General features: G+C 41.4%; 2 protein-coding genes across 3 annotated transcripts in view; one reads left to right on the top strand and one right to left on the bottom strand.

Moving 5' to 3' along the window:
• Positions 1-19,937, top strand: part of LOC111671123 (SPRY domain-containing SOCS box protein 4-like) — a 70,590-nt gene that overhangs the window by 34,904 nt on the left and 15,749 nt on the right. The window lies entirely within an intron of this gene.
• LOC111671122 (uncharacterized) lies at positions 15,310-19,154 on the bottom strand. Its single transcript, XM_087179794.1, has 2 exons — positions 19,124-19,154; positions 15,310-18,651 (listed from the first exon to the last, which is right to left on the bottom strand). The coding sequence occupies exons 1-2, from the start codon at positions 19,152-19,154 to the stop codon at positions 17,420-17,422; spliced, it is 1,263 nt and encodes a 420-aa protein (XP_087035920.1). The 3' UTR covers positions 15,310-17,419.

Here is a 19,937-nt window from a genome sequence, read left to right as displayed (position 1 = left end):
GTTTGGATATTATTCTGCATGCTTTGGGTTTAGGTATTTGAATATGGCTTGCCTTGTTCTCAGGAGACTCTGGATTATGTTCCGATACTCCCACTGTCTGGTTACGTGAGTGCGTTGTGAGAGAAGAGACAGGCTTCTCCTCCCCTCTCTGTCTAAACAGTGACTCTTTGAAGAGCTTGTTAGAAGATATCTTAGACACACATCACGGACACCTACACACATGGACACACACCTGCCAGGAAGGGAAAGTGTGTGTTATGAAAACATGGCTTATGATCTGACTCGGGCCATCTCCCTCCCCCTCTGTTTGCAGAACCCCATGGGTGTTATTTGATATCACAACAGGGTGTGTTTTTGTCTGTTATCCGGCAGAAAACTGAGATGAAACCCATCTCTCTCTGTTTGTTGCGTCTGATTTCTCCCTTTACCAAATCGCCTCAAACTTATCTTTTGTTCCTTAAAAGTTCTTATAAAGTTCTCAGCTCTCATGAGTCAGCGTGACATTAAGAACCTGTTTTTTTTAACCATAAGAGGAGGTCATGTGCCTCATCCCAGGTCAGCTACAAAATGAATCAGAATGAAAACCAAAAAAACACTTGGCTGCATTTTAAAACTTGAATTTCTTAACCTCTGCCTGCCTGCATGTGAGATGTTTGGTGATCTCTACACTCAGGCTTAGTTCAAAGTACATACTTGGGCTGTTGAAAGCACCTCACTTCAGCCATTTTCCATTTATAGAGCCATGCGCTGGATTTCACGGTGAGTGATGGGCCACCTAGGAGAATATGGAGAATATTGAGTCTCCTCAATGCCCCCGTTTCTACAAGCATATAGACTTCATGCTGTGAAATGAGGTTTGATGGTTGAAAATGTGCAAAGCTTAATGCAGGGGGGAGAGTGAAGGTTGAAAGGCTCATCCTAATAGGTGTATCTGAAGGGGAAACGATGGAGTGTGTGGAGAAAAGGAAGCAACCAGGGATATCTGTGTATGTATGAGAAACAGACAGACACAGAGGCAGCAAGAAAAATAAAAAAAATGATCAAAATACCAAACCTGGTCGCACAAGAAAGTGGCACAGTGACGTTAATCTGCGTGTCTATTTGGTCCTTGGGGTTTGATGTCATAGGGATTAATTGCAAGGCTGCTAGGTGATTTCCTGTTGCTGCTGAGCTAACCGCTAACACATTTGCAAACCAGAAACTTTCCAGCACCTGCCAATCGCAGTAACTTTACATAGTTTACTTAAAAACATATTTTTAATCATCATTTCCTATCTAACCTACTGCCCACAAACAGCTCTTCTGCTGTGGAACAGTTTATACTCTATATTACACTCTACTATAAATAAAAAAAGTGGAAGGTTAAACTCAGCTAATAAGCCACGATAGCTTCCTCTCTTTTGGAATCCTCTGGCTTTCTGTTCCCCGTCAAAGGTCAGCGCTGTCGAGACGGGCTGCTGTTGGTCCACCAGAGTAAATTCACACTTTTTCACTTACTTCACCTGAATGAACTGATTTCACCGCGCAATGTTGCAGTCTTAAACAGTGATCTTACGAGACTTTAAAACTGTTGTCTCCTGTTAGAAATTACCGTCTAAGCACACTTTATTATGCAACTAAGCTTTCCAAAACTCATAAACAGAATAAATAAAATCGTGTGTGTGTGTGTGTGCAAGCAGATGGAGACAAAGGCTTTATTTGGAAGCAGGCCTCTTGTAGGGGAAATCCACATGGACCACCAAATCTAAAACAATGCTTTTGCTTTCTCATTCCATTTACACATAAGCACATTCATAACTGAGAGGTCTTTTGGGGTTATTAGTGCTCCAGTCGTTGCTCTGAGTCTGACACAATGACTGCGGTGAGAGTAATATCTCAAGATTTCATTCAGAGGTGAGGTAAATAGCCTGGAGCGTGTTCTCTGTGTTGCAGAGTAGGCAAACAGGGTATGATTACAGTCTGTGTGGCGGCTTCTTTCAATATCAGTTTTGAATTGAATCGGCTTGTCTGCCCCGCAGATGACTCGGGATAGTGGGAATGAAGTCATAATTGCTGCCTGCCTGTGAGTGTGTGAATGGGTATGAGTGGTAAATCACATATATGTGGTCAGCTGGTTTACAGACGTCGTATCATATAGCTGTCTTTTGCTGCCTTTTTTCTCTCCCTCCCACAGTAATTGCTTAGTGTATCATTTGTGAAATGTGTGTGAGCCTCAATAAGTATAATGTGTGAATCTGTTCTGTGTGTTTGTGAGCGTGTGTGTGTCTGGTCGTGAAAAATCCTCGGGGTAGTTCGGTAATGATTTTATGTAATATGCCTTTCCTATGAGAAGCGACTATTGGATTGTTTGTGAATTATTGTTGTGAGGGGAAACAACACGACTGCAGGGTATTAAAAAGAGATTTATAGGCGCGGCTTCTCCTCGCCACAAACTGTTTGTTTTTCTCATCACTCCGGGCTCAGGCCTCGCTGCACCACGGGCAGTTGATCATCACTTTGCTCCACCTTAGATCATCGCTCCCATTCCTGCAGTTAACACAGCACACACCAGTGAGACATAAAGCCAACAGCACTCCAGCCCCGTGGTAGTTTTGGGAAGATCACCCAAAGCAACCAGGGTCAGATAAGTAGGTGTAATAAGCACTAATGCAAATAAATGCTGAGCAAGGTTCAGACTGCATTACACTGTAAATGTGATGTAAATTATTCATCCTTCCAGTGCTGTGACTTCAAAGAATTTCTCCTCTTCCATCTTGGAGTGAACAGATCCCTGTTCGCCAGATAGAGGATAGCTCACTTAGTTGTTGTTACACGTGTAACAAATTTATTTTGATATCTGGAAGCACGGTCTCATCTGCTTCTGTCTAATGTATATATGTGCATATTCTCTCTCTCTCTCGCTCTCTCTCTCTCTCTCAAACACACACACACACACACACACACACACACTCAGCTCTGTATTCTCTCATGTCCTGTCTCTGTAATTGTACCAATTAGCGGTGCTTTGATTTGCTACAATGGGAGCTGTCCTAGCTTCAGCCCTGATGTGTGCCACTTCGTCTCTTTCACTTTCTCTTCCTCTCTCGTCTCTTTGTACTCGAGCGCACATCACACCAAACTCCACTGCACAATCTGGCAGTTTAATGTTGCCTTCCTTATCAGCTACTATACAAGCCACCCAGAACTTAATTTCAGACCTTTTTCTGAATCATTACAACTCTCTGTTGGCCACATATCACTGTTATCATGTGAAAACCTTATAAATCCAATTTAGGGGGCTGGTTTTAACATGAGTTGAAGGATTACAAAGTAGTTTTTTTCTAAACTCTGGTGGTGAAGCAAATGTCAGCACTGTTTTTCCCAGTTGCTGAAAAGGTTACATTAAATGTTCTTTATCCAACAGCTGTGAAATGATTCACCAGAACAAATCAGTTTCAGCCCCTGACAGTTCAGCTGACCAGATGACAGGACCAATCAATGCTGTCTCAGAGACGGTTAAAGCAGCAAAGAGAGGAGAAAACAATGTGGAAGAGGGAAGTTGGGTTGAAAAGAGGGGGAAGACAAGTAAGAGGGATGACAGAGTGACAGAATGGAAGAAAAACAGGCAGAGAGAGTTGCAGCAGTGAGAATAAGTAGAAGCAGGGTAAGATCTAAAAGTGGCAGTGAACATACTGAAGTTTTATGAGGAGAGGGATGGAGCCAGAATACAAAGGCGGTAAGAGGGAGTGTTTGAACAATAAGGACTGAAAGTAGAGAGCTAGCAGAGTTTCACAGTTGTGTGGGACGATGTGAATGAGGCAGCGTGACACTGACACTCAGCTGATCAGCTTCCTGAGTTGACTTATGAAGGGAAATTGTCATATTTTCAACAACAACAAAAAAAAAAAGTTTCAAAACTGCACTGCAGCACACCCACATCCCCGCACCATCCCTTATGGCTTTTATGTTTTAACTGCGCTGTGTGAAAAATGACTAACACACATAAAGTCGCCGGACTTCCAAGTGTGCCGACAGAAACGTGACATATGCAACGTGACATGCAGACACAAATACTAACACTGAGTTTTCACAGGCAGGGATTAATTCATACTCCATACTTAAAATCACAACTACCAGCTCGTTCGGGCGTCACATTCCAGCAGTTCTGTCAACGAGAAGTGACCCACTTTTTTGTTTTTTCTCCTGTAAGCCAGCCTCTGACCTCCCTCCCTCTTCCCTACTGTTTAGTCTGCGTCACATGAGCTTACACACTCCAGGTCAGACCTAAACCAGCTGCTGCTGCTGCTGCCGCCGCCGCCGCTGCATGCACCCACCCATTCACCAAAACTACAGAACACTGACATCCATTCATGACCAGCTTGTTTACATGAAAGCCATGGCACCCGGAGGCACTATGCTTTAGTTCGCTTCAGTATAGAATCTTTCCCTCTAGAACATATACAATTGTACCTGTACAGGTAAGGTCTGGTAACATGCTGTCACAACAAGTTATGTTGTTATCATTAAGATTTCAGTGTTGTGTTAAGACAACAGAAAAGCAGCTGGTATTTGTTTACAGCCAAACAGAAGTAGGGAGTTTGAACCCAGGGCAGGAATGGCACTATTGATGAAACCTACTATATAGAAAGATAATGACAAAAGTAGATGCATTGAATGGATATTTCAGAGAATAATGACCATGAATACTATCAAAAATAGGATATGTTTGAGAATGCCCTGACCAGTGGTCCATTTTATTACTGCAGACATTATTTTGCATTAGCATACTTTCTTCTTACCGACGTGTCAGAATAAAAGTTTGGTAAAGTTAATGTCTTCATTGTTGGGTTTTTGGAGTTATCTGATATTGAAATATCTGAGGTTAGTTCTTTCTGGGTTTGTTGCTCTTGCTGACCCGATATATCAGCTTACCAATGCATTACAAATATTCATCTTTTCTACAATTTCTATAATGATTAGTGTAGTTTTTCTTCTCAATGGGAATTTGGGGATAAATCTCAAGCAAACATTTGCTCAGTTGCCCCATTGACATGTTAAGTCATGTAAATATTTTTGGTTTTATCTGCGGAGGCTTTGAGATATTCATCTCTCAGACCTCTGCCGCCACTGTGCTACAACGAAGGTGAAAAAATTAAATTTGTGCTGCTCAAAGCACTGAAAAATGACATTAGGAAAACTCCACAGCAACATGTCCTTCCAGAAACAACTCTGTTACTGCTTTCTACAGAAGAAATAGTTCCAAATAAAACTGTCTACAGGGAAGTCAGTAAATTATCCTGTATTACTGTTTCTGGGAAAATGCTTTGCTGTTGAGATTTTCAAAGTAATTTTTCAGTTTATGAAATTCCTGTACCGCAGCGCATAATATCTAAACGTGTATGTTTAGACGCCACTTGTGGTGAGAAAAAAGATGTTTTAATTTGGTCAAACTGATCCTTTAATAGCGGTTTTGTCCTCAAGGTTAGTTCCAGTTCAGTTCTGCTTGGTTTTTGCTGTTGAGTTTCACTTTGTTCCATTACAGGTTGGTCAGTGTTTGAATTATAAATCTTCCTGCTGGACGCTGTGACTCAGCTTTGTAGTGGCAGCCTGGCAGTTAGCAAGCTAGAGTTTCACACTAACTGCTGGCTGTTTGATATGTGGGTCAGTGGGGTAGTCCTTTAGCTTAACTTAGCTGCTAGCCTCAGGCGTAATGGCTTGCACTCTGCTTTTTTATGCTTCTCTGATTTGTCTCCCTCGGCTTTTCACTGTCACATGTGCATGCTCGCCTCTCTTTGGGCTGCTTTCTTACTCTTTCATGTTCATTCCCTTGAAGTGTTGCGCATTTAGACAAGCAGCTCCTCATGAGAGCCCACGCACACAAAGACAGATATGTACTGTGTGATTTTCTTATATTACCCAGCCCTGATCTTGAATGCCTTGAACACACACGTCTAATTCATTTGAGTTCAGGTTGCATTGATGATTTTGAAAAACACAAACTCCAGCCAATTTATTTCTTCCCCTAAATTGAGAGAGCACTTGATGTTTGCACCTGCACTATAAACCACACCAAGCACTTTACAGATGCTAATTGTGCTAATGTTTATAGTGGCTATTTTACGGTGCCTCTGCAGTTATTTAACAGCTTCAGTAAAATGTCTGAGTTGAATTTACATCAACAAATATTCCCCTCAAATTTAATGTCCTTGTTGGATGGAAGCCTCTTTCTTTGCAACCGTTTTCTACAGCATTGCTCTTGACACAGTGTTAAAAAAAAATGTCTGTGACTGGCTGTTCCGAACCTGCACTACAACATTATGTGTCACAGAAAAGACTTCTCAGATGTATGTTTCGAAAGTGCCGCATGTTTCCTTCATCATCCTCTGCTTTGAGATCTAAACACCCTCAGCTCCAGCCGGCAACAGTGGTGTCATGTCAGTGCACTCAAAATCAAATATTTAACAGCAGAGACGAACAGAGAAGAGGGGAAAAGAGGCAAAAAAGAGCTTAAGAAATAAAACAAGACAGAAAGGAAAGAGTAGGAGACGATTGGAGAAGTTGGTGACACGCGAGAGGAGAAAGACAGAGTAACATGTGAAACAGAAAGCCTGAAAAGTCAAGAGAGTGCTTTTCATACGCTGTCTAGTGTAAGAGGTTTCAGAAAATCAGAAAGATGTCTACTGCAAAAAGTGGGGTTGAATAAAGGAACAATAGTGAGCAAAGAAAAAAAGCGACCACAGTGGAGAGACTGTGAAAAGATGATTCAACCAAAATATACGGACAATGAGTCAGAGGTAGCAGTGAGACATGAGATCGTGATCACAGAGTGGCAGCCAGGATGAAGAGTGACAGAGACGGGATGAAAAAAGACAAATAAAAGAAAGACGAGGTGTAAAGAGTGAGCGAGGGACAAATTGAAAATCGTGTGAAGCGACTGGTGTCGCTGCTGTGGGAGATCACCTGAAGTGATAGGTGATGGAGGACTGAAGGAGGAGGGGGCTGCTCAGAGAGGAGTGAGGCAGGGGAGAAACTGGGTGCTCATGATGGGCTGCAGAGCAAAACATGGACTGACTGGTGAAGGTTAGAGTGCTGGAATATGATTTATTGTTTTAGATACACATTCACACACTAATAGAGTGTAATTCCTGCAACGCACTACAATGAGTAAAATGTTAACAGTATGAATGGAGGGGGTGGATTATTACTATCTTAATGTCAGAGGATTATTTTGATGCCGATCTTTAATTCAAAGGCTTTGGAGAAAGTTTGGAGTACCCTCTCCTGAAAGTCTCCTTAAAATAGAAATAGCTGATGACCTTGCCAGGACAAGCGGTTCTTATTCTGCCAGACCTGCCGTTAAGTGGTGCCTCAGCCAGAGTTGACATTTCACTTTAATTGATCATCCTCAGCCCTGAGTGTGTATTACAGGTGCAACACTGACCTGCTTCAGCTCCCAAACCTCAGACTGATTCCCAGATTGTGATTAAGTGAAGTTTGAAGAGACATGGTTTGGGATTGATTTTGCTCTTGGATGAACTAAACCACTTCCCTAAAGGAAGGTTAGAAATACTTTGGGAATCTCCTGTTTATTGCCAGTGATTTCGTGGCTGGACGCTACTGCCTTTTTTTGTTATCACTCTTTTTTTTCTGCTTCTATTGTTTTATCTGTTTTCTACTCTTTGATTCCATCACATTAATGGCCTTTTATTGATCCATGAGCACCCTGAGGCCAGAGCTGCATGTGCACCTGCTCTCACTAATGAGCACTAACACAGGTGTCTGGCATTAATCTTCTTTAATTTACTGCAGGGCATAATGTCAATAACAAATTAATGAAAACATTTTTTATATTAATCTCTGAAAACCACTTTTTAAACCAGGATGATTTATTTCTTGATTCACTCCTGATTTAATTTACATCAGGCACAGGAAACCAGTGGCATTGTAACAATAATGATTTGCTGTCTCTATAGCAACCTGACTGCCAACACCTTCACCTGAGCACCTCACAGATATTAAAAGCTCGGTGCTGGAGGCTTTTGTACAACACAAAGACAATATATTTAGAAATGTGTTATTTGGTCCCTCTTCCCTCACTACTAATGAACTCGGCAACCTTTCTCCAATGTAAAGGGAGGGGTCAGGGATGAGTTATGGAATAAGCAGCCTCAAGTTTGATGAGCAGTTAACCAGGGTTCTTGTACTGACTTGCTCATTGCACACATTCTTAGGAAAGTGCTCAGTGATGTGTTCCACTAATATTCTCATGTAGTTGTTTTGTACATTACTCGGTGTAATGAAATATTTTTGTTTTCATGTGTTTGTCTTTTACATACTTTTGATGCAGTTAGTTATAATAGCTATTTCACTCTCCATTGGAGTCACGCAAATCTCAGAACAAGTGCATTACATTATCTCTATTTTTGTGTTTGTGGTTCAGTAGTTCATCTTCAACTGAAAATGCTAAATTGTCTCTTAAACATTGCTGCTCTTTATATTGAATGCAGACTAACCAGTGTCTCATTCTACTGCACACATAAGCTCATATGCAAGATTCTGGTCTTTGTTATTCTTTCTGATGAAAATCAAGTTTTTAACCTTGTTAAAATATTTGAATTATGTTTTTTTTTAATAAAATATAGTCAGTACCAGGGATTCATACATCACATACCTAAGGAACCAATCCTGTCAACTTGTGGGTACTGGGGGGGGCGGGCAGAATACACCCAAAACCATTCATATATTCCTTTGCAACCACAGAGCTCATTAGATGGGCTTTTGTGTATAGTATATGCATTTGTTTCTCCATGCCAAACCTGCTATAACTCTCCAAGGAGTCCATGTGCAACACCAAATCTACTGTTTGCTTTCTTGCCAGGCTGTATAGTGCCAGGCCTGCTAGCTTAGTTACCAACTGTCAAGTGAATATTTTTACCCCAAATTATTTATTGTTGAGTAAAAGAAAACATGAAAACTTGAGAAACAGGCCTGCAGGGCAAAAACTGAAGTATTTCTACATTGCATAATTTTTTCAGTTGATGTAAGCAGTAATTGCATAATTTCCATTTATCCTCTCTATTTATTATTTGTATTAACATAATAGTATGAAAACATTGCTACAAAGACAGGAGAAAAGGAGGGATGGATGGAGATGGAGGATAGTGTGGGATAAACAAGTAGAGATTTAGAGGAAATGACTGATCCGCTCAGGTTAAGAGTATGAATGGATAAAAATGGACTGAAAGGCCTCTGTGGGAGAGGAAGACAGAGAGAAAGCATAAAATCCTGAATTCTGGTGCTTTCTCGGGAGTAGTCACATACCTGAGAGAGCTGACAGTTTAACAATTCCCTACCGTTCTGCCTGTACAGTATGAGTGTTAAAAGCTCTGCTATTAGTTGTGTTAGTTTTGTGTAAAGCAGTAATGGCCCTGTGCCTTGGGAGAGACAGAGAAAATGAGGGACAGAGTGAACTACTGCAGAAAGAAACCCAGAGTGATTTCACACCTGATTATCGTCCCATTTACCCCGCCTCTCTGTCAGGACCGATCCATTTCCTCTAATCTGTTCCACCCAGTGTTCGGATGTGTCTGTGTGTCATACATAAGTGCTGGTGGAGAAATATTGCATTTACTGTATTGGGACATTACCTCTGCCAGTCTGTTTGAGAATCATTTTAATGCAATTAATTTCCAAAAATACACTGAACACATCAGTAAAAACCTTTTTTGATGGATCCGTTTTGCTTCACAGTCTGTTACGCATCACAGCACCAGCCACTTTAGATTCAAAGAAATTTATGCGAGGAAGGAAAGCCGCGCAGCTGAATCAGTTTTGAAAGCAGTCGCTTTTTACAAACCCATAAATCCCACGTTTAGCGCCGCCACAGACTAGACTATGAGTGTGAGCCATGCTTTTCCCAGACATAAGTGCCCTCTTTGGATGAAGGTTGTTACAAACATAGAAGAGGAAAAAAAAAGCTATCACCTTTACCTGTTTTATATGCACTGAAAAAAAAAAACATGGTGGCGTGTGACGTTTTTCACTGCGGAATAAAATTAATTTGAAGAGGAAAATGTTTTTGCTTCTGTGTTTGGGGAACACTGACTCAGAGCGCCATTGTTTTCATTTATCAAATCGGCCACCAGCGCACACAGGTCCAGTATTATGACCGGGGCGATCCAATCACTGTCCATCTCTGTAATGAATGAGAACAGTAATGAATGAAAGCAAGATAATCCTCCCCCGTCTTCTTCTCCTTCGCTCTTTGTTCAGGAAGCTGTAACATCGGCCTCTAATCAACACTTCAATTTGGCCTCCTGACATTACCAATTGGCTGACAGGCTGGATTCCTTTGTGTCCTCTGATGGATTCAGTTCTATTTAAAGGTCTCCCGGCTCTCTCTCTTTGTCTCTGTGGCCTTCTTCTCCCAAGTGAATGAAAATCACCCGATTTATTCAACTTCTACTTCATTCACTTCACTTATTTTTCTGGCTCTAGTGTGTGCTCTCACTGTGAACACTGTGTTATTTTCACTGCAAGCCAGTAGTTCCGTTACCTGGCGGCACTGAGAGCCTGCCGTCCGTCACTATCTGTCTGTCTGCCGTTTTCTGACTGTTGCTTCTCTTGCGACACACGAAGGGGAACTAAAGTCTGTCTGTGAACCCGCTCTGAATTGCATCCATCTGTTCCCACTGAAGACACGTTGCACCGTTTCCATGACAACACTTCTTTTAACGTTTCCTGTTTGCACATCTTGTGAGGATGATGTCATGACTTCAGTCAGGTGAAGGGGTTTGCATTAGCGCTCAGGAATCCTGTCCCTCGAAACAGAGAGCAGACACATGATGTAATGGATTTTGTTTATGTCCTTGAAAACCCCCTAAACTCAACATTGCTAATCATGGAAAGTTGACAGATCAGGCTTAGTCTTTTCCAGAAACTCCCTTTTTCCCCACCTTCACACATGGGCAGTGTGTGCCATCAAGCAGCTTTACTGGAGGGTGGAGTGTGTTGCTCAAAGTCGTGTCATCACTCTCATCTTTCTCTGCCTAATAAGTGGCATTACTCACTCACTTTTTCATATTTTCCCTGTCAGTCATTCAGTGTATTAACGTGCACACGAGACACCAGACAAATCAGATTACACAGGTAATCAGATACATTCGCACTGTAATGACCTGGTTAGTGTATATCTGCTTATACATGTTGTAGGTCATTACCTGATCTTATTTTGAAAGCATTAGCTACTTATTTTTAATCTTATAGTGAAAAGAAGATGCTCTTCTTTCAACCTGCTGCACTGTGGTCAAAACAAGTTTTTAAGTTTTTACCATGGAAACATAAAAAAGCTGATTAGAAACCCGGTTATGTGTATACATGGCCAAGAAACTGGGGCTGGAAAAATCCATTTTCTCAGTTCCCTAAATCAGTTACATAAACTTTATGAAATCAGGTTTGCAGCAGAAAGTTGACTGTCACCTGATTTCTTAAGTGCTTGTAAACACACCCTAATCTGTAAACCACTACCTGGCCACACAATACACGCAACAGTTGTCAGACTGATGTTTTTTTTCTTTTTTATTCCCAGAAATTAATGACCTGTGATGAATCATTGTAAACCTAATTAACCAGGCTGTGTGCATTGTTACCTTCACTATTCTGCTTGTAATATAAAGTTAATCAAGAAACGTGATTAAAAGCAAACCGTCTGTGGCTCAGTGTGCAGCTGCCCAACATTTTCCACTTGTTTCTTTTCTTTTTTGTCTTTGAAAGCTCATTGAACAAGCATTGTGCACACAAGACTACTCTCTACTGATGTCTGCAATTAGTGTCGATTTCAGTGAGAAAACTCCCATCAACTGTTTTGCACATTGTAACTTTGGAGACCAGCGACCCAAAGTAGCTGTGCAGGGCTGAATCTGGCCTCTGTCACATTTCTCTTTTATGAGCAGAAGCGACGGCCTGTTCTCTCATGTCCGTCCTCTTTCAAAACAAAATGAGGCAAGAAAACCGATGAAGACATTCTTTTCAAGGCAAGACGTGACCTACAGTTTTCCCAAAGCTTTCACAATATGTGATGTGTGATATTGTGTAATTGTGTTTTGAGGTGACAAACTTTCTAACTTCCTGACTTCTGATGAACTCCCTTATTACTCATTTAATCTTGTTACATGGAAATATGTGATAGATAAAATCCATTTTATTCTTGATCTGAAATGTTCTGAAATACATTAAATCTGTGATAATTTCTAAAGGTGTTAAGGGAGTGTTGAACAGCAGACGGCAACTTTTTTCTCCTTGACCTTAACCCTGGTCATCTCTTGCCCGTCGCACACCTCTAAGACTGCTTTCTGTTGTGTCTGTTCCTGTGATGTGACTGTAGGATCATTTAGGGATTCATACCATGGCTGCCTAAATGATGGATTTTACACTGACCAGGTTTGCCATTTTGTTTAACATCCCAGAAATCAAATTGCACTCACACATTTCAGTCTGAGTCTTTTTAATGTACATGTCCTGTCTGACCTAAGACTGAATAAAGCATCGCAGGAATCCACTGAAAGGGGAGCCTGCACCTTTTATTTGCTGCGTGACTTTTTCCTACTGTATCTTGCAGTGAAACAGTAGAGGGAGCGCGTTGCCTCAGTGGCTTTGTGAAAATGTCATACCTACAGCAATAACCTCACAATGTGTTTTGTGCTTTGCCTGGGAGTGTTGTGGAAATCCTGCTGGGTCTTGAACAGGCAAATTGGCGGAGTGTCTCTTCCAGAAAAGTGACTGATTTCTATTCCTGAATGATGCTGACTCAGAAAAATGAAGGTGCATTTGGGGAAGTGGCTTTTGAGAGATGTTCATCTACCTCGCCTAAATATCAACTCATCTCTCATCTTTGACAGCAAGGACTGTACTCTTAAATATAGTCATGAACAAGTAATACTAGGGCCTTGTACCATAAATAAATAATCCTACATGTTCTCCTTATATCTTACTATAATAGTCAACACTGAATTTGTCTAAATTTATTCATCTCTACTTTTATTTGTGCTTTCATGATCTCATAACCTCAAAACTTTACATTGGCCTAACATTTTTATTTGATACACGAGGCTCTCATCTTCCCACACAGCTGAGTGTGCAGGGCGAAAGGGGGTAATATAAGTAATGTGAATCATTTCTTTGAGGATATTGTTTTACTAGCCGGCGCCAGTCCCTTGAGTGGTCTATCTCTCTCTAGAATCCAGCCCCGCCTGTGTTTCCTACAGCTTCCCTCTCATGTGTTCACGGTTTCTCAAGCATCTAAACACGTCTTTTATCTGTTGTTATCTCTGACCACTGTGTCCTTTCGCTCCCTCCGCTGCCCTCAATGTCCCTCCCTGCCACTGTGCGTCCTCTGTTTTAACAGCCACTCACTGCCTCAAGTTAGCCGCCGCTTTATCTCAATCTCTCTGTTTAATTCACATCGCCCCTTTGTCCCCTCACTCTCCTCTGGGCTCTGTGCCCAGGCAACTAGTGTAGCTTGCTCTGTTGGTTGCTAGTGCAGCAGTGTAGTCCTACCCCACACTGCTGCCCCGTCCTCTGTCGTACAGTCCGACTGCTGAAGTTACTCAGAACAAAATAAACTTAAAAGTCAAAAAGTTAAAGTTGAGACTGTTGTCAGAGATTTGTATTCCAGGTTGAATCTTCATTACAGTGAATGAAGTCTTGTTTTTGCATAATGTTTCAGCAGTAAAATAGACTAGATGGTTGCTATGATTGGTCTATAGCTCTGTCTCCTTCTGTGTTCTGCAACGCACACTGAAGAACCTAAAACTGATCTCACCGTCCAACACGATTTTCCTCCTTTACCCCGCTGATATCGTGTGATCAGTAAGTCTTTTAACTGTTGATGTTTCATGTGAACTCAGAAAAAAATAAGGGCTGTCCTCGCACCTAGTTAAAGTTTAAGTTGGTGGGCCACAGATGTGGTTTACTAGGTCACTGGGTCACGCAGTCAAGTTTCACAATAACTGTGTTACGTGTCTTGTGACTACGCCTCATGCTCGGAAACAGGCCTGCAACATAAAAACAACCACATTTTCATATGTTCACCTGAAAAAAACTGTGAGACCCTGTGCTGGAAAAGTGTGAGTGAACTAGAATTCAGTGTTTTCTGATCTTAACGTAATCATTGTGAGCTGAACACCAGCCACTAACTCACCTGAAGCTTGTGATTTTCCATTGACAGTTGATGTTGTACAGACATATGCAAACTTGTGGGTAAATGTGTTGCTAGGTTACCTAAAGTTAGAAAAGTCTTTATCTTGTGCTCTGAAAGGGAAAGACATGCTTATGTGAGTCCTGCTGCTGCTGCTATCTGAGCAGAGAGCATTTCTTGCACTCAGAAGACACTCAGCGGTGAAAGTTAAAAATATTTCAGCTTTTAGCCAAAGAATACTGCATATCAAATGGGTCGTCAGTTGTCTCATAGCAACAGCAGTAGCCCTGACAAGTGCTTCCCCCAAGCAGCTGTTGCATTGCCAGATAGATAAAAGGTGCCGCTGAATCCAAGTTGATGTTTTTAGCTCCATGTCATACAGTGTTTGGTGAGTTCACTATTACTATTAACTCGCTGTGTGAAGGGAAAAGCCATTGCAATGCAACACGGGTATTCCCTCTGTTTAATAACAGTATTTCTACTATCTCACAATACACATTTTACAGTGTGTAAAGTGTGTATAAGACAGATTGCCCATAAAAATTTCACCCAACTAGCCCTCATATAACCCTGTGGATGACATCTACCCATACTGTGAAGTACATAAAACAGCTTGTACCCAGTGTGTGTCATAGGATCGGACAGGTGTTTAACCGCTGATATAAAACTGATAATAATAGAGACGCTACAGTATTACCTGACCATTTTCTAAGATTTCATCTTGCCCAATGAACCGCAATAAAAATGATAATAGGATATCAAGTTCCAGCAGATTCATAGTTATGTCAGACGTGTCAATACAAAGACCTTGAAGAAGAGGGAAGCATGTTTACTGCACTGCCGTCAGTTCTTGTCAGCTCTTTGAAATTTCATCTGTAGAGTCAAATCTATAGACAAAAGGTCGACTGGTTAGCTGGTTAGCTCATAGAAGAAATCCAACTCTTTGAAATCACAGAAATGTTAAAGTCCCTGAAACATAGATATTTCTTTAAAACGTATTATTGATGACTAAATAGCAAAGTCGGGTATTATCCATAAAGAATTCTTCACGGATTTAGCATTGTACTTGTATAACATTGTCAGACTCATGGACAGTTCTCTGAAGAAAAAAAAAGTCAAAAGTTATTGCAGCAAAATCAGATCCAGAGATATCATCTTTTTTATTCCAAATATTCTCCTTTTTTTGCCAAACCCTGATGCCTACATTACCCACAAGGCAACACAACCACCACCAAAGCGATATCACTTCATGCAATTTATCCGATTTCAGGCAGCTCCCCGTGATATATAAAATCATGGAGTTTTTCTTTCACTGTCAAAACACTCAGTTAATCTGCTCCATCTCTTCAAACTGGTGAAAAATGTACACACAGAGCACTAATACAGAAATCTTTCATGTAAAATAACCAAAACTGTGCTGACACTGGCAGATAACTGTGTGTTCATGTGGAACTCATCGCTCATAGAGAGAAGCAGACTGATAAAATTTGTTTTCAGAGCAATTAACATTTTAGGGGTTTAAGGGTGTAGAATAATAAATGATTTTTTTTCATAACATTTTGCTACCAGTCTTAATCATGTGCCATCCGGAGACATGCATGTAGGCTTTGATCCCAACCAAACACATTTGCAAATAAATTCACTGATAGCTTGCACTGTCTAAACCCGAGAGGCCCTGACAGCTGAAAGCATCTGTTGTAGGGTTTGGTTGGAATAAAGCCCTGTAAACACACTGTATCTCTCAGAGGCTCGTGTGTGGAGACGCACAGAAGACTACTCAAATCAAATTAGTGTCACAGCGGCTTTCCATATCTAATTACAAGTAGTAGGTGTTGAGAAAAAAATGCTATATCTGCACACTTTCTTCATTCTGATGCCCTGCTGTACCTTATAAATTAATAGCATTGGAAAACTTTGCATTGCTCCAAAAGAAACTGGACATTTTGGTAGCTATTTATAATTACTGCACAGTTAGAAAGAACTGAATATATTCCAATTTTTTTTATCTGATTATTGTGCATTTGAAATCTGGCCCTGCCTGATGTCCTGGGCTGATACTGACCTCTTTGGTTACAACACAACTGACCTTGCATGGCATCATAACTGTGAGCCAAAAATGAGGATTAACTGTCTGTGTCAGCCGAGGAGAGACGGCAGCTCCCCGAGGCCAACTGACAATTTGTTCAGATGTAATGAAATGGGTGGTGGAGCACATGTCCCTCATCTCTGCCATAAAATCTTGCATGCAGTGTCAGTGATTGCCTCATTTATACAAACTGAAAACACAAAAAAAATATAAAAGAATTATAATGACATACTCAATGTGCACCATCCCTTCTTCTTTATCACATTTTATTTTCTAACTTTTCTTGTACAACTACGGTATTCTTTTTTTTAAATTTTTTTATACATTTGCCTTTTCCTAAGAAAGAAAATTTGATTTTAATTACTTGAGTATGAGAGAATATTATATTCTCACGTTCCACAAGCATCCCCAGTGTTTAGGAACATACTGTTCATAATTAGGAAGAGAGCTGAGGTCTTCGATCACACACTGTTTCACATTCCTGATGATTTTAGTGGCAAAACCAATCCAATTTAAGCACTCCTGCATGGGAGCTGAACATGCAACCAACAATAGATTCACCACAGAGCAGAGTAATAGCAATTCGAACCAGGCATTTAACAGAAAAGGATTTCATTTACTATGCAGCGTACATATATTATTTATAATTAGATGTTGTCTAATAGGAGTTTTAAACAAGTTGGCAGCACAGGACATACGTGAAACGTGAAAAAAACATTTTTTTTCACATTTTGGGAGACACACGTATTCACTTTCCTGCCATCAGCATGAGGTTGCCATATATCTCCTTTAGAGAGAGCCATCCTTGGTGTTCTTAGGCTAAGCTGAGCTAACTGACTGTAGCTTCATATTTACAGTACAGACATGAGGTCCCAAAATGTGAAACTATCCCTTTAACTCTGGGTAAGTGCAGTGGTCTCCGAGGACCAGCAAACAGCTGTAACGTCCACAAGAATATTGAAAGTTTGGCCTCTGAAGCTTCCACAGTATCCACAGTTGTTCTGAGGTTTATTGCTGGTGGGTAATCACATGACAAGTGTTTTCAGTGTTACTGCATGAAAGGTTAAATGTGTCACTGGTGACTGCAGATGTTGCAGAACCTCTGGTTCAAAGTCAAGCCCTCCAGTTGGACTAAATGAGTGACTGAGTTCATTGTTACTTCAGGCAAGTCTTCTGACTGGACTAAAGGTTAACCTTTGACCTACATTTGGCCAACATGGGGCCCTCACTCCAGTTTTCACTTCACAGCTCTCTTCCTTCTCCCGCTCCATTATCACTCTCCTCTCTTCCTCTTTCTCCCCTGCGCTGTCACAGCCTGCATCCTCCCCGTCCTCCTCACTGCTCTGTCTCTGGAGCTCCATCTTCACCCTCTGCTCTTTATCTTCCTCTCTATTTATCTTCCTCTCCACACAGTCCTCTTTGTTCTCTTGCTCTTTCCTCAGGCTACCTTCCCGCTCTTCTTCCTCTGTCTCTAACCCCTGCTCCTCCTCTGGTTCCATGTTTATCTTCGTCTCTGTTGTCTTTTCTTTTCTCCTCTCTCTTCCCATATCGATCTCTGCCTCCAGACGAGCTCTCAGCTGCTGCTCTCTGTGGCTCCACTCCTCCTCCAGCCTTTGGTACATGTGAAGGGAAAAGTGCCATGCCCCGTTCTCCTGCAACATGTCCTCCACTTTACTCAGCAGTTCTCTCACCTGCTGCTGCTCTCCTTCCTTCTCACCCACTCTGTTCTTCCTTCCCGCCCCTATATGATCTTTCCTCTGCCAAGTCCCTTCCTGTTTCCTCTTTCTTCCATTCACCTCCTGCTTTAGTCTTTTGTTCTGGGCAATGACGAATGTTTTATTATCCAGCACGTGGTATCGATGGCGACACTTGTCCATTAACCAGTGCAAGGCAGGGCCTCCTGATTGGATGTGCTCCTGCACGCTGCGCCCTTGTCTCCTCAGCCAGTCTCCTAGGGTGAACAACACCAATGTGTGTCTCCAGACCGCAGAGGTCAAGATCTCCATCCTCCTCTCCACTGCTCTCCTCTCAGGCTCAGTGAAGTCCAGCAGAGGGATCACTAACAGAACAACATGAGGTCCCTCAGGTCCACACAGATCCAGTGCTCTCATTAGTTCAATTTTCTCATCTTGGGGCACAAACTCCCCAGACGAACCCCAGCCTTGTGCATCCACCACGGTCACGTGATATCCAGCGGTGATGGAGCTGGCAGCTGTGCTGGTTCCACCTCCTCTGGGGTCAAAAACCCGCCCCCGGCCCAGCACAGTGTTACCAGTGGAGCTCTTCCCGGTCCGCCTGGGACCGACCAGCAAAATGTTAAGTTCTTTGAAGGCTGGTGGAAAGAGAAGAGCAAGAGAGGGGAAATTGATCTGCCTCTGACGGCCTGAACCATCTTTGATTTTTAAGATTTATTAACATGACATTTAGTGTGGTCTAGAATGCTTACTATAGAATGATCAGTTACTGAAGTCATGAGTGGAAGAAAAAGATAATATGACTGGGCTGAGTGGAAGAAGTGAATCTAAACACCTCACTAATAATCATATGTTCCACTGGAGATGAATCATACCCAGATATACTATCATTTTTAGACTTATTTCTTCTTTTTCTTCTTTCTGTAGTTTGCACAAGAAGTGATTGAGCAAAGGTTTTCATAAGCATTACTTCAATGAGAAAACATTTCTAACATATCCCTGCTGTGTTCCAGTGTGTGACTGCAGAACTGGTCTTAAACACTGGAGCGGATTTTTGGGTGACAAAGTCATTGTACTTATGCTTCAAAGTCATGCTAAAAATTGTTTGTGACTTCGGGCTTTGTGAAATGTTTCAACAAATTTGTATCTGAGGTTTAGAAATTCACTCACGAACACGTCCAGCTGGGCTCCAGCTTTCCATTGTGATAGTCTCCACTTCAGATTATTCCTAGAGGATGATGGTTGTAATATCCCTTCACAGTAATGGCAGCACTACATCAGAGATCCCTGAATCCTATTGTCTGCACTTTTCCTCTTCACTCACGTATCTGATGGCTTACCTGAAACACTTTCCTCTTATCAACACTTTAACTTAAGCACCTCCTATAGTTTTTATTGCTGACCTTGCGTTCCCGAGAAACATAAAACTATCAAACGCTTTATGATTCCTATCCAGTAGTTTTGTCTCTTTCAGGAAGGCTGCGATTGAATTCTGAGCCTTCATTGTTTTATAGTTATTTGAGCTTTTTCGTCAACATCTCTCATTGTTTAACTGGAGTCGCTCACTGTTGAGTGGCTTTTGATGAGCAATGTGGAGTTTATTTACTACAGAGGGACTAAAGTCTTAGGGAGACTGTATAAATGATTGTGTTGCATTACAGCAGACTTGATCTTGTAGAGTTGAATCAGTGACACGAGAAAATGTTCCCAGTACATCCTGATACTACAATAGATATGCTGATATTCAATGCTTGGTTACTAAGAAGAGTCTCATGATGCAGGGGGCAATAAGTTAATTGCTTGAATGAGTGACACTAATAACTACATGGAGCAATTTATGTGTTAATTACTAGATGCTGCGTCTTAAACTCTCTTACATGCTCATGTGACCTGTGTGTATACTGTATATGTATGTACTGTATGTATGTTTGTGACCTGTGTAAAGACACTGTTGCTAGTGTATGTTATGCTTCTACTGCGTGCA

The sequence above is a fragment of the Seriola lalandi genome, unplaced genomic scaffold (assembly GCF_002814215.2).
Source record: "Seriola lalandi dorsalis isolate HSWRI2012SDOR001 ecotype SW California unplaced genomic scaffold, Sedor1 jcf7180002054866, whole genome shotgun sequence".
NCBI lineage: Eukaryota > Metazoa > Chordata > Actinopteri > Carangiformes > Carangidae > Seriola > Seriola lalandi.
This window is presented reverse-complemented; position numbering and strand designations above follow the sequence as displayed.